The sequence below is a fragment of the Salmo trutta genome, unplaced genomic scaffold (assembly GCF_901001165.1).
Source record: "Salmo trutta unplaced genomic scaffold, fSalTru1.1, whole genome shotgun sequence".
Lineage (NCBI taxonomy): Eukaryota > Metazoa > Chordata > Actinopteri > Salmoniformes > Salmonidae > Salmo > Salmo trutta.
In genome coordinates, this window is record NW_021822945.1 from 40,930 (window position 1) to 57,454 (window position 16,525).

General features: G+C 43.6%; 1 protein-coding gene across 1 annotated transcript in view; it reads right to left on the bottom strand.

Annotated features, from left to right (window-relative positions):
* The window catches only part of LOC115187509 (paralemmin-2-like), a 44,380-nt gene extending 38,566 nt beyond the window's left edge, over window positions 1-5,814 (bottom strand). The window contains exons 1-3 of the mRNA XM_029746508.1: window positions 5,653-5,814; window positions 3,921-3,939; window positions 2,557-2,721 (exon numbers count right to left, since the gene is read on the bottom strand). Of these exons, the coding sequence (XP_029602368.1) occupies window positions 2,557-2,721; window positions 3,921-3,939; window positions 5,653-5,796 (328 nt within the window). The 5' untranslated portion in view covers window positions 5,797-5,814. The remainder of the gene's footprint in view (window positions 1-2,556; window positions 2,722-3,920; window positions 3,940-5,652) is intronic.
* Between the last annotated feature and the right edge of the window lie 10,711 nt (window positions 5,815-16,525).

The window sequence follows — 16,525 nt, forward strand, 5'->3', positions numbered from 1 at the left end:
TTACACTCAGCTGCCTGCAGCCCTGTTCTGTAAGCTCGCAATGAGTCACTCAGCCACGGAGCAGGGGAGTAGGCGAACAGCCTCTAGTAAAGATGAGGTCAAGTGTATTGCCTGCCTTGTGAGTGGGAGGGTACTGGGAAAGGGTCCAAAGGAGGGGAACGAGAGTGTTGGAAAGAAATGAATGGAAGGCAGTCGTCGAGAGGTTGAAGTCGCCAAGTACAAAGAGCAGTGAGCCATCTTCAGGAAATGAGCTTATCAAGGTGTCAAGCTCATTGATGAACTCTCTAAGGGCACCTGGTGGGCGATAGATGACAACAATGTTAAGCTTGAGTGGACAAGTGACAGTGATAGAATGGAATTCAAATGAGGCGATGGACAAGAGGGAAAAAACCCCAGAAAATTTCCACTCAGGAAAAATGTGTATCAATGTGCCACCAGAGCGATGACCAGATGCTCTCGGATTATGAGCGAAAACGTAGTCAGATGAAGAGAGAGCAGCAGTATTTTCTGAGTTGATCCAAGTCTCCGTCAAAAAGTCAAAGGGACTGAAGGGCAGCGTAGGATAGGATGAACATGGAGTTCTTGACCTTAGATAGGCTGTTCCAAACGCTGTCAGAGACGAAGGAATTCCACATGGGGTTGTGCGTGCAGGGTACACTAAATCAGAAGAGCTGTAGCCAGGGGTTGGGGAGCGTCTGTAAAGCCCACAGGGAGAGGAGCGAACAGGTATAGAAAACACACACATAGTGAGATCTGTAAATAACTAGGTAAGATATTCAAGCGAGAGAGTGATGGGGAGCTACTCTCTTTCCTTCCCGAATAGCTCAGCTGAACGATATTAGTTTTGCAACCAGACTGCCGCTGAGAAAAACAGAGGAGACTGAAGTACTAATACTATTGTTAATTGCCTTGAAGATGAAAAACCCTGATTACAGAAACAAGTCACAAATTGCCCCTCTCCTTAGTCCTGGTTGATGTGTCAACAACTATCTTCAAGTTGTGAGCAGTCAGCAGTTCACACACACAAAGTAGGTCACTGGGAAGACAGGCAGCACTTAAAGTAGACGGCCCTAGTTAAACTTCTCACTCCTGGATATATCAGGAGTCTTCTAGCTGTAGAATGAAGCATGACAGACAGACAGGCAGGGAGGGAGGTAGACAGAGAGACAGGGAGACAGGTAGGCAGACAGGTAGGCAGACAGGGAGACAGGGAGGCAGACAGGGAGACAGGTAGGCAGACAGGGAGACAGGGAGGCAGACAGGGAGACAGGGAGGCAGACAGGGAGACAGGGAGACAGGGAGGCAGACAGGGAGGCAGACAGGGAGGCAGACAGGGAGGCAGGGAGGAGACAGGGAGGCAGACAGGGAGACAGGGAGGCAGACAGGGAGGCAGACAGGGAGGCAGAAGGTGTGATAGGTGTTGTGAAGGTGTGATAGGTGTTGCAGTTATGTGTGTCTGATGGCAGTGTATTCCAGACATGGGAAGCTCTCACAGAGAAAGCAGATTGACTAAAAGTGCTTTTCCTTAAGGGAACTTATACAGTCACCTCTCATGGCGGACTTGTTGATCTGTTGTCCTCGGTTCGGGTTTTCTGTTTAACTAAAGTACTGAGTGGAGGGGGAGCCTGGCCATTTAGGATCTTGAATACAAGACATGCGTCGGTGTATTGCACAAGATTTTCCCAACTCAGGAGCTCATGCTTTCTGAGGGTGTAACAGTGATGATGGCTATTGGGCTTCCTATCGAGCACTTTGAGAGCCTGTTTGTAGACAGACTGAATAGGTTTTAATGTTGTATAGCAAGCTTGGGCCCAACTAGTCAAGCAGTATGTTAAGTGGGGAGAGTATCATCGATTTGAAGTACAGTTTTGCTACCTCTGTAGTCAAACAATTTCGTATAAATCGGAAATTTGCGAGGATGAATTGGGTTATTTGAGTTGGCTTTTTCACCTGCTTTTTAAAAGAGAGGTTGGAATCAAGTATGATGCCAAGGTACTTAAAATCAGATACCACCTGGAGCTTCTCCCCTGATACACAGACATCTGGTTCAGTAGCATCAGATACCACCTGGAGCTTCTCCCCTGATACACAGACATCTGGTTCAGTAGCATCAGATACCACCTGGAGCTTCTCCCCTGTTACACAGACATCTGGTTCAGTAGCATCAGATACCACCTGGAGCTTCTCCCCTGATACACAGACATCTGGTTCAGTAGCATCAGATACCACCTGGAGCTTCTCCCCTGATACACAGACATCTGGTTCAGTAGCATCAGATACCACCTGGAGCTTCTCCCCTGATACACAGACATCTGGTTCAGTAGCATCAGTTGTCACCTTTGTGAAGGAGTTTATTTTCACATTGAGGTTCAAACATGAATCACTGAGCCACTTTGTACCTTCCTATTAGTGAGTCTGTGGGTTGTCACATCGTACCTCCCTAACCCTCCGTTAGCTAGCAACTACCCGTTACCCCTCCCTGGTCCTAGTACTGTCCTCCCTTGGCTCCGGTCCAAACCTCACAACTCCTCCCCCCCCGCCCCACCCAGCACCTACCAGTTTTCTTTGGCTGCTCCCCAGAGGCAGGTGCTGTTGAGGCTGTGGCCTGATGAGGAGAAGTGGTGGAGGAGTCTCTGATGTCTGGCTGCTGGTCGGGGAGCTGGTCGGGGAGCTGGTCGAGGAGCTGGTCTGGCTGCTGGGGTGAGGCGTTACTCACAGCATCTGGTTGGGGTGGAGAGCAGGAGAGGAAGTCAGACTGGACCCTCCCACCCCACCCCAGCACACACTCAATCTCTCTCTCTTTGTATCGGTCCCTTTCTCACTCTCTCCCCCCTCTCTCTCTCCCTCTCTCCCTCTCTGTATTCCTCTCTCCCTCTATCTCTCTCTCCCTCTCTTCCCCCCTCTCTCTCTCTCTCCTTCTCTGTATCTCTCTCTCTGTATTCCTCTCTCCCTCTCCCTCCCCCTCTATCTCTCTTCCCCTCTCCCCCCTCTCTCTCTCTCTCCTCTGTATCTCTCTCTCTGTATTCATCTCTCCCTCCCCCCTCCCATGTATCTCTCTTCCCCTCTCCCCCCTCTCTCTCTCTGTAACTCTTTCTCTTCTTTCCCCCAGCCCAGTGCCGTGTTCAGCAGAATGTGTAGAGAGGTGTATTAGAGGGGATCAGAGCGGCCCTGGGTTGGGGGGATTCCCTGTGAATAGGTGGATCAGGGGAAACAAAGTACAGGGCTACTGTCTTATGTTGGAGCAATCAATGGTACCGCTGAGGTAGGAGGGAAACGATCCAAGGGGCTAATGTGCCAGAGAGAGAGAGAGACAGAGAGTAGAGAGTGAGAGAGATAGAGAGAAAGAGAGAGAGAGAGAGAGACCAGAGAGAGAGAGAGAGGGAGAGACCAGAGAGAGAGAGGGAGAGACCAGAGAGAGAGAGGGAGAGACCAGAGAGAGCGAGAGAGAGAGACAGAGAGTAGAGATAGTAGGGAGAGAGCAGACAGAGAGTAGAGAGTGAGAAGAGAGAGAGAGAGAGAGAGAGAGAGAGAGAGAGAGACCAGAGAGAGAGAGAGAGACCAGAGAGAGAGACCAGAGAGAGAGAGAGAGACCAGAGAGAGAGACCAGATAGTTGAGAGTTGAGAGAGAGATATTTACAAAGCCCTGTAACAGTGAGGGGGAGTGTTTAAAAACCTTATTTAACCTTTATTTAGCTAGGCAAGTAACGTTAACAGCCAGTAGGAGTGTGTGTGTGTGTGTGTCGGTGGCACACGGCATGGAGCTGTTGATCATGAACTTGTTTGAATAACCATGGTAACCAACCAACACCACACTGGAAATTAATGTTTTCATTGATGCTTTCATGTGCTGTCCTCTGGAATCACTTCAACACAACTAACATCAATAATGATCAACAGTATGTAAATAATATATCACTCACCATGCTCATTCTGGAGACTCTGGAGAGAAAAAAGACAGGATGAGACATGATGAGACAGGATGAGACATGAAGAGACAGGAAGAGACAGGATGAGACATGATGAGACATGAAGAGACAGGATGAGAAATGATGAGACATGATGAGACATGATGAGACATGAAGAGACATGAAGAGACAGGATGAGACAGGATGAGACAGGATGAGACATGATGAGACATGAAGAGACAGGATGAGACAGGATGAGACATGAAGAGACAGGATGAGACAGGATGAGACATGAAGAGACAGGATGAGACAGGATGAGACATGAAGAGACAGGATGAGACATGATGAGACATGAAGAGACAGGATGAGACAGGATGAGACATGAAGAGACAGGATGAGACAGGATGAGACATGAAGAGACAGGGTGAGACATGAAGAGACAGGATGAGACAGGATGAGACATGAAGAGACATGATGAGACATGAAGAGACATGATGAGACATGAAGAGACAGGATGAGACATGATGAGACATGAAGAGACAGGATGTGACAGGATGAGACAGGATGAGACATGATGAGACATGATGAGACATGAAGAGACATGATGAGACAGGATGAGACATGAAGAGACAGGATGAGACAGGGTGAGACATGAAGAGACATGAAGAGACAGGATGAGACAGGATGAGACATGAAGAGACATGAAGAGACAGGATGAGACATGAAGAGACATGAAGAGACATGAGACATGAAGAGACATGAAGAGACAGGATGAGACAGGATGAGACATGAAGAGACAGGAGGAGACAGGATGAGACAGGATGAGACATGAAGAGACATGATGAGACATGATGAGACATGAAGAGACAGGATGAGACAGGATGAGACAGGATGGGACATGAAGAGACAGGATGAGACAGGATGACACATGAAGAGACATGAAGAGACAGGATGAGACAGGATGAGACATGAAGAGAATGAAGAGACATGATGAGACAGGAAGAGATAAGACAAACATTTCTAAATGATTTATAAATTGCTTTATTGATTGTAAAGCGCTTCACCGATTACTGGAATCATTTCAACAATCAGTGAAGCAATTTATAAAGCACCAATAGCTTTACTGACTTTAAAGTGCTTTACTGATTGTATTGACAGTACATTGAAGCTGAAATCTCAAAAGAAAATAAAAACTCCCACATGTCAAGTATGACTTTATTGAGCTCATCTATTGGCAACTGGGCATTAAACTTACCATTAACATTATATTGGTTTGATACGATTTATTTTCATATACAATTGTATCAACTAATACAAAACTAGAATATGAGCTAGCGCTCTACAGGTCTGCAGTTCAACGATAGAGCAATCTGTGGAGTGTTCATGCAGTCACAGGTCTGCAGTTCAACGATAGAGCAGTCTGTGGAGTGTTCATGCAGTCACAGGTCTGCAGTTCAACGATAGAGCAGTCTGTGGAGTGTTCATGCAGTCACAGGTCTGCAGTTCGACGATAGAGCAGTCTGTGGAGTGTTCATGCAGTCACAGGTCTGCAGTTCGACGATAGAGCAGTCTGTGGAGTGTTCATGCAGTCACAGTAGGCAGACACTACTAAGGATGTGTCCTAAACGGTACCCTAATCCCTAGGCTTCTGGTCCAAAAAGTGCACTATAAAGGGAATAAGGTGCCATTTTGGACTTAGCCTTTAAAGTGATATGTTGTGTTGGTAAATAGATCAATGTTCTCTTACTTTCTGTAGGTCTTCTATGGACCTCTCTGTCTTCCTCAGTCTCTCTCTGAGTGTCTGCTCTTTAGCTGAGATCTGACACTCCTCGCTCTCCAAAAGACCAATCTCTGACTCCAACCTAGAATGACAGAACAGGAAGAACAACATCTCTGTTTAATACAGATCTATAATATAGAACGACAGAACAGGAAGAACATCGTCTCTGTTAATACAGATCTATAATATAGAATGACAGAGCAGGGAGAACATCGTCTCTGTAAATACAGATCTATAATATAGAATGACAGAGCAGGGAGAACATCGTCTCTGTTAATACAGATCTATAATATAGAACGACAGAACAGGAAGAACATCGTCTCTGTTAATACAGATCTATAATATAGAATGACAGAACAGGAAGAACATCGTCTCTGTTAATACAGATCTATAATATAGAATGACAGAACAGGAAGAACATCGTCTCTGTAAATACAGATCTATAATATAGAATGACAGAACAGGAAGAACATCGTCTCTGTTAATACAGATCTATAATATAGAACGACAGAACAGGAAGAACATCGTCTCTGTAAATACAGATCTATAATATAGAATGACAGAACAGGAAGAACATCGTCTCTGTTTAATACAGATCTATAATATAGAATGACAGAGCAGGGAGAACATCGTCTCTGTTAATACAGATCTATAATATAGAACGACAGAACAGGAAGAACATCGTCTCTGTTAATACAGATCTATAATATAGAATGACAGAACAGGAAGAACATCGTCTCTGTAAATACAGATCTATAATATAGAATGACAGAACAGGAAGAACATCGTCTCTGTTAATACAGATCTATAATATAGAACGACAGAACAGGAAGAACATCGTCTCTGTAAATACAGATCTATAATATAGAATGACAGAACAGGAAGAACATCATCTCTGTTAATACAGATCTATAATATAGAATGGCAGAACAGGAAGAACAACATCTCTGTTAATACCAATCAATTAGATTCATGTAGAACACATCTCAGTGCCCTGAGTCCTGCAGAACACATCTCACTGAGTCCTGTAGAACACATCTCACTGAGTCCTGTAGAACACAGCTCACTGCCCTGAGTCCTGTAGAACACAGCTCACTGCCCTGAGTCCTGTAGAACACAGCTCACTGAGTCCTGTAGAACACATCTCACTGAGTCCTGTAGAACACATCTCACTGCCCTGAGTCCTGTAGAACACATCTCACTGCCCTGAGTCCTGTAGAACACAGCTCACTGCCCTGAGTCCTGTAGAACACATCTCACTGCCCTGAGTCCTGTAGAACACATCTCACTGAGTCCTGTAGAACACATCTCACTGCCCTGAGTCCTGTAGAACACATCTCACTGAGTCCTGTAGAACACATCTCACTGCCCTGAGTCCTGTAGAACACATCTCACTGCCCTGAGTCCTGTAGAACACAGCTCACTGCCCTGAGTCCTGTAGAACACAGCTCACTGCCCTGAGTCCTGTAGAACACAGCTCACTGAGTCCTGTAGAACACAGCTCACTGCCCTGAGTCCTGTAGAACACATCTCACTGCCCTGAGTCCTGTAGAACACAGCTCACTGCCCTGAGTCCTGTAGAACACAGCTCACTGCCCTGAGTCCTGTAGAACACAGCTCACTGCCCTGAGTCCTGTAGAACACATCTCACTGAGTCCTGTAGAACACATCTCAGTGCCCTGAGTCCTGTAGAACACATCTCACTGCCCTGAGTCCTGTAGAACACATCTCACGGAGTCCTGTAGAACACAGCTCACTGAGTCCTGTAGAACACATCTCACTGAGTCCTGTAGAACACATCTCACTGCCCTGAGTCCTGTAGAACACATCTCACTGAGTCCTGTAGAACACAGCTCACTGCCCTGAGTCCTGTAGAACACAGCTCACTGCCCTGAGTCCTGTAGAACACATCTCACTGAGTCCTGTAGAACACAGCTCACTGCCCTGAGACCTGTAGAACACACCTCACTGCCCTGAGTCCTGTAGAACACAGCTCACTGCCCTGAGTCCTGTAGAACACAGCTCACTGCCCTGAGTCCTGTAGAACACACCTCACTGCCCTGAGTCCTGTAGAACACATCTCACTGAGTCCTGTAGAACACATCTCAGTGCCCTGAGTCCTGTAGAACACATCTCACTGCCCTGAGTCCTGTAGAACACATCTCACTGAGTCCTGTAGAACACAGCTCACTGCCCTGAGACCTGTAGAACACACCTCACTGCCCTGAGTCCTGTAGAACACAGCTCACTGCCCTGAGTCCTGTAGAACACAGCTCACTGCCCTGAGTCCTGTAGAACACACCTCACTGCCCTGAGTCCTGTAGAACACAGCTCACTGCCCTGAGTCCTGTAGAACACAGCTCACTGCCCTGAGTCCTGTAGAACACACCTCACTGCCCTGAGTCCTGTAGAACACAGCTCACTGCCCTGAGTCCTGTAGAACACAGCTCACTGCCCTGAGTCCTGTAGAACACAGCTCACTGCCCTGAGTCCTGTAGAACACATCTCACTGAGTCCTGTAGAACACATCTCACTGTTCTCCTCATAATATGATGTGCAAGTGCATGTGTTGTGTTGTGTTGTGTTGTGTTGTGTTGTGTTGTGTTGTGTTGTGTTGTGTTGTGTTGTGTTGTGTTGTGTTGTGTTGTGTTGTGTTGTGTTGTGTTGTGTTGTGTTGTGTTGTGTTGTGTTGTTTGTTTGTTTGTTTGTTTGTTTGTTTGTTTGTTTGTTTGTTTGTTTGTTTGTTTGTTTGTTTGTTTGTTTGTTTGTGAGTGAGTGAGTGAGTGAGTGAGTGAGTGAGTGAGTGAGTGAGTGAGTGAGTGAGTGTGTGTGTGTGTGTGTGTGTGTGTGTGTGTGTGTGTGTGTGTGTGTGTGTGTGTGTGTGTGTGTGTGTGTGTGTTAGACATTGGTGCGATGCCAGAGTTAGAGGTGGCAAAGCTTAACAACCAGAGTCACTATCCAGACTTCTGTCTGTTCAGACTGGGATGGCTCAGATCGACATGCAGGGTTTTTATATTGTGTATATATGCATGGTGTATATAATGTGTACATACTGTGTATATTTGCAGGGTGTATATACTGTGACTAAATGCAGGGTGTATATAATGTGTATATAATGTGTATATATGCAGGGTGTATATACTGTGTATATAATGTGTATATAATGTGTATATATGCAGGGTGTATATACTGTGTATATAATGTGTATATAATGTGTATATATGCAGGGTGTATATAATGTGTATATGCAGGGTTTATATAATGTGTGTATATGCAGGGTGTATATAATGTGTATATAATGTGTATATATGCAGGGTGTATATACTGTGTATATAATGTGTATATAATGTGTATATATGCAGGGTGTATATACTGTGTATATAATGTGTATATAATGTGTATATATGCAGGGTGTATATACTGTGTATATAATGTGTATATAATGTGTATATATGCAGGGTGTATATAATGTGTATATGCAGGGTTTATATAATGTGTGTATATGCAGGGTGTATATAATGTGTATATAATGTGTATATATGCAGGGTGTATATAATGTGTATATATGTAGGGTGTATATAATGTGTATATAATGTGTATATATGCAGGGTGTATATACTGTGTATATAATGTGTAAATAATGTGTATATACTGTGTATATAATGTGTATATATGCAGGGTGTATATACTGTGTATATAATGTGTATATAATGTGTATATATGCAGGGTGTATATAATGTGTATATTATGTGTATATATGCAGGGTGTATATAATGTGTATATATGAAGGGTGTATATAATGTGTATATAATGTGTATATAATGTGTATATATGCAGGGTGTATATACTGTGTATATAATGTGTATATATGCAGGGTGTATATAATGTGTATATATGCAGGGTGTATATACTGTGTATATAATATGTATATATGCAGGGTGTATTTAATGTGTATATATGCAGGGTGTATATACTGTGTATATAATGTGTATATAATGTGTATATATGCAGGGTGTATATAATGTGTATATGCAGGGTTTATATAATTTGTGTATATGCAGGGTGTATATAATGTGTATATATGCAGGGTGTATATACTGTGTATATAATGTGTATATAATGTGTATATATGCAAGGTGTATATACTGTGTATATAATGTGTATATAATGTGTATATATGCAGGGTGTATATACTGTGTATATAATGTGTATATATGCAGGGTGTATATAATGTGTATATGCAGGGTTTATATAATGTGTGTATATGCAGGGTGTATATAATGTGTATATAATGTGTATATATGCAGGGTGTATATAATGTGTATATATGTAGGGTGTATATAATGTGTATATAATGTGTATATATGCAGGGTGTATATACTGTGTATATAATGTGTAAATAATGTGTATATATGCAGGGTGTATATACTGTGTATATAATGTGTATATATGCAGGGTGTATATACTGTGTATATAATGTGTATATAATGTGTATATATGCAGGGTGTATATAATGTGTATATTATGTGTATATATGCAGGGTGTATATAATGTGTATATATGAAGGGTGTATATAATGTGTATATAATGTGTATATAATGTGTATATATGCAGGGTGTATATACTGTGTATATAATGTGTATATATGCAGGGTGTATATAATGTGTATATATGCAGGGTGTATATACTGTGTATATAATATGTATATATGCAGGGTGTATTTAATGTGTATATATGCAGGGTGTATATACTGTGTATATAATGTGTATATATGCAGGGTGTATATAATGTGTATCTATGCAGGGTGTATATAATGTGTATTTAATGTGTATATATGCAGGGTGTATACTATGCAGGTGAGTGATTGTATCTGAACTGTCATGTTGAAAACTCTTTATTAAGTTCATGGTCTTTATTTTAGCTGTTCCTATAACTGTACAGAACCTTGAATGTAATTAATCTGAACTGAGCAGGAACATCCTTGTAGCATGCAAAACACACACACACACACACACACACACACACACACACACACACACACACACACACACACACACACACACACACACACACACACACACACACACACATTCCAGAATTCCCAGAGGACCTGGATCTGGGTAATTCTTAATGCTGACAGCCAATCAGGAAGCAGCGTTCGGAGGAATCCGCTCTGCCTCCTCCCTGGTCATTTCCTGCCATTGTTTAGTCCTGGAGGTTCTAGAACACCTCTGAGGTTCCATGGTCAGACATAACAAAGACAAAGGACGCTTCCCACGATATCAACACTCATTCCACACTAAATCGTGAATAGTGGAGAATAGACTATTGTCTCAGCTACTTGACATCGATTGGCTTGTTGATATCTAGTCCGAAGGGGAGGTTGTTGTGGGTTGTAGGCCGTGAACTTTCTCCACGGTGCTGTATTGTGATGTGGTGGCCAGTGTTAATACGATATCTGCCCTGTGGGCCATGGTGAAAAGCAGTGCACTATATAGGGAACAGGGTGCCATATAGGATATGACCCATATCAGCTGTCTTGTCTGTCATTACACCTGTCTCTCTGTCTTGCCTGTCATTACACCTGTCTCTCTGTCTTGCCTGTCATTTCACCTGTCTCTCTGTCTTGCCTGTCATTACACCTGTCTCTCTGTCTTGTCTGTCATTACAACTATCTCTCAGTCTTGTCTGCCATTTCACCTATCTCTCTGTCTTACATCATGTTTGTCCCTGGTACATGACGAGAAGACCTTCAGCCCGATGAGAGGTCTCAGCCAAGACCTTCAGCCCGATGAGAGGTCTCAGCCAAGACCTTCAGCCCGATGAGAGGTCTCAGCCAAGACCTTCAGCCCGATCCCTTTCCAACTGACTAGATATCTGACTAGATATATATTTAGTCTCTTCAGCTTGAAGGCTCTACCATGGAATCTTCTCACTAGCTCTGGTCCAGGGTGTTAGTGCAGCTCTACCATGGATGCTTCTCAATAGCTCTGGTCCAGGGCGTTAGGGCAGTTCTACCATGGATGCTTCTCATTAGCTCTGGTCCAGGGCGTTAGTTCAGCTCTACCATGGATGCTTCTCATTAGCTCTGGTCCAGGGCGTTAGTGCAGCTCTACCATGGATGCTTCTCATTAGCTCTGGTCCAGGGCGTTAGTGCAGCTCTACCATGGATGCTTCTCACTAGCTCTGGTCCAGGGCGTTAGTGCAGCTCTACCATGGATGCTTCTCACTAGCTCTGGTCCAGGGTGTTAGTGCAGCTCTACCATGGATGCTTCTCACTAGCTCTGGTCCAGGGTGTTAGTTCAGCTCTACCATGGATGCTTCTCATTAGCTCTGGTCCAGGGTGTTAGTGCAGCTCTACCATGGATGCTTCTCATTAGCTCTAGTCCAGGGCGTTAGGGCAGCTCTACCATGGATGCTTCTCATTAGCTCTGGTCCAGGGCGTTAGTTCCGCTCTACCATGGATGCTTCTCATTAGCTCTGGTCCAGGGCGTTAGTGCAGCTCTACCATGGATGCTTCTCATTAGCTCTGGTCCAGGGCGTTAGTGCAGCTCTACCATGGATGCTTCTCACTAGCTCTGGTCCAGGGCGTTAGTGCAGCTCTACCATGGATGCTTCTCATTAGCTCTGGTCCAGGGTGTTAGTTCAGCTCTACCATGGATGCTTCTCATTAGCTCTGGTCCAGGGCGTTAGTTCAGCTCTACCATGGATGCTTCTCATTAGCTCTGGTCTCTGGTCCAGGGCGTCACCCAGCCCGCTTCAGCCCTGTCCCCATTCACATCCAGTCCAAGAGGAAATGCTTTACAATAGATGCTTCCGTTCCTTATGCTTCTAAGCTCAACACTGAATGTATCTGCAGTATATTTGTGAATAATGGTAAACAGAGACAAAAACAGCAACAGAGACAGAAACAGAAACAGAAAGAGACAGAGACAGAAACAGAGACAGAGACAGAGATAGAAAAAGTGACAGAAACAGAGACAGACAGAGACAGAGACAGAGACAGAGACAGAAACAGAAACAGAGACAGACAGAGACAGAAACAGAGACAGTGACAGAGACAGTGACAGTGACAGAGACAGAGACAGAGACAGGGAAAGAAACAGAGACAGAAACAGAGACAGAAACAGAGACAGAAACAGAGATAGAAAAAGTGACAGAAACAGAGACAGACAGAGACAGAGACAGAAACAGAAACAGAGACAGAAACAGAGACAGAGACAGAAACAGAGACAGAGACAGAAACAGAAACAGAGACAGAGACAGTGACAGAGACAGAGACAGTGACAGAGACAGAGACAGAGACAGAGACAGGGAAAGAAACAGAGACAGAAACAGAGACAGAAACAGAAACAGAGACAGAAACAGAAACAGAGACAGAGACAGAGATAGAGATAGAGACAGTTCCCCGTCTCACGTTCACCAGCCATCAGAGACTGACAGGAGATAGACTGCCTCTGCTGCTCTCTAGTGGTGTGACTGGTAACTACTGCTATTCAGAAGCACTTGAGCACCGATGACTAGTCACGCCACAAACCAGTCAGATGGAGAGAGGACCACAAAGCTTCCTGTGAGAAGCCTGATTAGAAAGGTCTGCAGAGAGAATCCACCTCAATAAGCAGTGTCACATTGTGTATTTAGTGTGTCTTTAACTGGAACACTGAGATTATAGCTAGAACACTGAGAGTATACAGCTAGAACACTGAGAGTATACAGCTAGAACACAAGGTATGCAGCTAGAACACTGAGTTTATAGCTAGAACACTGAGAGGATACAGCTAGAACACTGAGAGGATACAGCTAGAACACTGAGATTATAGCTAGAACACTGAGAGGATACAGCTAGAACACAAGGTATGCAGCTAGAACACTGAGTTTATAGCTAGAACACTGAGAGGATACAGCTAGAACACTGAGAGGATACAGCTAGAGCACTGAGATTATAGCTAGAACATTGAGATGATACAGCTAGAACACTGAGAGGATACAGCTAGAGCACTGAGATTATAGCTAGAACACTGAGAGGATACAGCTAGAACACTGAGATTATAGCTAGAACACTGAGAGGATACAGCTAGAGCACTGAGATTATAGCTAGAACACTGAGAGGATACAGCTAGAACACTGAGATTATAGCTAGAACACTGAGAGGATACAGCTAGAACACTGAGAGGATACAGCTAGAACACTGAGAGGATACAGCTAGAACACTGAGAGGATACAGCTAGAGCACTGAGAGGATACAGCTAGAACACTGAGAGGATAAAGCTAGAACACTGAGAGGATACAGCTAGAACACTGAGATTATAGCTAGAACACTGAAATTATAGCTAGAACACTGAGATTATAGCTAGAACACTGAGAGGATACAGCTAGAACACTGAGAGGATACAGCTAGAACACTGAGAGGATACAGCTAGAACATTGAGATGATACAGCTAGAACACTAAGAGGATACAGCTAGAACACTGAGATTATAGCTAGAACACTGAGAGGATACAGCTCCAACACTGAGAGGATACAGCTAGAACACTGAGAGGATACAGCTAGAACACTGAGAGGATACAGCTAGAACACTGAGAGGATACAGCTAGAACACTGAGTTTACAGCTACATCACTGAGAGTACAGCTAGAACACTGAGAGGATACAGCTACATCACTGAGTTTACAGCTACATCACTGAGAATACAGCTAGAACACTGAGTTTACAGCTAGAACACTGAGGATACAGCTAGAACACTGAGAGGATACAGCTAGAACACTGAGGATACAGCTAGAACACTGAGGATACAGCTAGAACACTGAGGATACAGCTAGAACACTGAGTTTACAGCTACATCACTGAGAATACAGCTAGAACACTGAGTGTACAGCTAGAACACTGAGGATACAGCTAGAACACTGAGGATACAGCTGGAACACTGTGAGGATACAGCTAGAACACCAAGGATACAGCTAGAACACTGAGGATACAGCTAGAACACTGAGAGTATACAGCTAGAACACTGAGGATACAGCTAGAACACTGAGGATACAGCTAGAACACTGAGGATACAGCTAGAACACTGAGGATACAGCTAGAACACTGAGGATACAGCTGGAACACTGAGGATACAGCTAGAACACTGAGGATATAGCTAGAACACTGAGGATACAGCTAGAACACTGAGGATACAGCTAGAACACTGAGGATATAGCTAGAACACTGAGGATACAGCTAGAACACTGAGGATACCGCTAGAACACTGAGGATACCGCTAGAACAATATTGGTTTCATCAGACCAGAGAATCTTGTTCATCATGGTTCCAGAGTCCTTTAGGTGCCTTTTAGCAAACTCCAAGCGGTCTGCCTGGTGCCTTTTACTGAGGAGCGGCTTCCGTCTGGCCACTCTACCATAAAGACCTGATTGGTGGAGTGCTGTGGAGATGGTTGTCCTTCTGGAAGGTTCTCCCATCTCTACAGATGATCTCTGGAGCTCTTTCAAAGTGACCATCAGGTACTTGGTCACTTCCCAGATTTAGGCCCTTCTCCCCCGATTGCTCAGTTTGGCCGGGCGGCCAGCTCTAGGAAGAGTCTTGGTGGTTACAACCTTCTTCCATTTAAGAATGATGGAGGCCACTGTGTTCTTGGGGACCTTCAATGCTGCAGAAATGTTTTGTTACCCTTCCCCAGATCTGTGCCTCAACGCAATCCTGTCTCGGAGCGCTATTGACAATTTCTTTGACCTCATGGCTTGGTTTTCTCTCTGACAACTCTGGGACCTTATATAGACAGGTGTGTGCCTTTCCAAATCATGTCCAATCAATAGAATTTACCACAGGTGGACTCCAATCAATATGTAGAAACATCTCAAGGATGATCAATGGAAACATGATGCACCTGAGCTCAATTTACAGTCTCATAGCAAAGTGTCTGAATACTGATGTAAATAAGGTATTTCTGTTTTTTACTTTTAATACATTTGCTAAAATGTCTAAAAACCTGTTTTTGATTTGTCATTATGGGGTATTGTGATGTCATTATGGGGTATTGTGATGTCATTATGGGGTATTGTGATGTCATTATGGGGTATTGTGTGTAGATTAATGAGGAAAATATTAATTTAATCAGTTTTAGAAAAAGGCTGTAATGTAACAAAATGTGACTAAAGACAAGGGGTCTGAATACTTTTCGAAGGCACTGTATTGTAACTCCACCAGTCCTGTTTATGATACCATTTACAAAAATATTACCGTTTTGTCATCTTCTAAAATAATGTTTATTTTTTTTTGCAATTAGTATATTTGAGTTTTATCATAACATGTCTTGAATCATTTGTTCTGTCTTTTCTGGGGGATTAAATTGAAATTTCGACCTGCTTTCTATGGCTTCTTTTAAATATAGCGATATTTTGGAGATTATTTCATTTTCAAATAACCGAAAGTGAGAGGTTGTAATCTGCATAAAGGGAGAGATTGTAATCTGAAGAAAAGGAGAGGTTGTAATCTGAATAAAGGGAGAAGTTGTAATCTGAACAAAGGGAGAGGTTATAATCTGAACAAAGGGAGAGGTTGTAATCTGAACAAAGGGAGAGGTTGTAATCTGAACAAAGGGAGAGGTTGTAATCTGAATACAGGGAGAGATTGTAATCTGAATAAAGGGAGAGCTTGTAATCTGAATACAGTGAGAGGTTGTAATCTGAGTAAAGTGAGAGGTTGTAGTCTGAGTAAAGTGAGAGCTTGTAATCTGAGTAAAGTGAGAGGTTGTAATCTGAATACAGTGAGAGGTTGTAATCTGAGTAAAGTGAGAGGTTGTAATCTGAGTAAAGGGAGAGATTGTAATCTGAATAAAGGGAGAG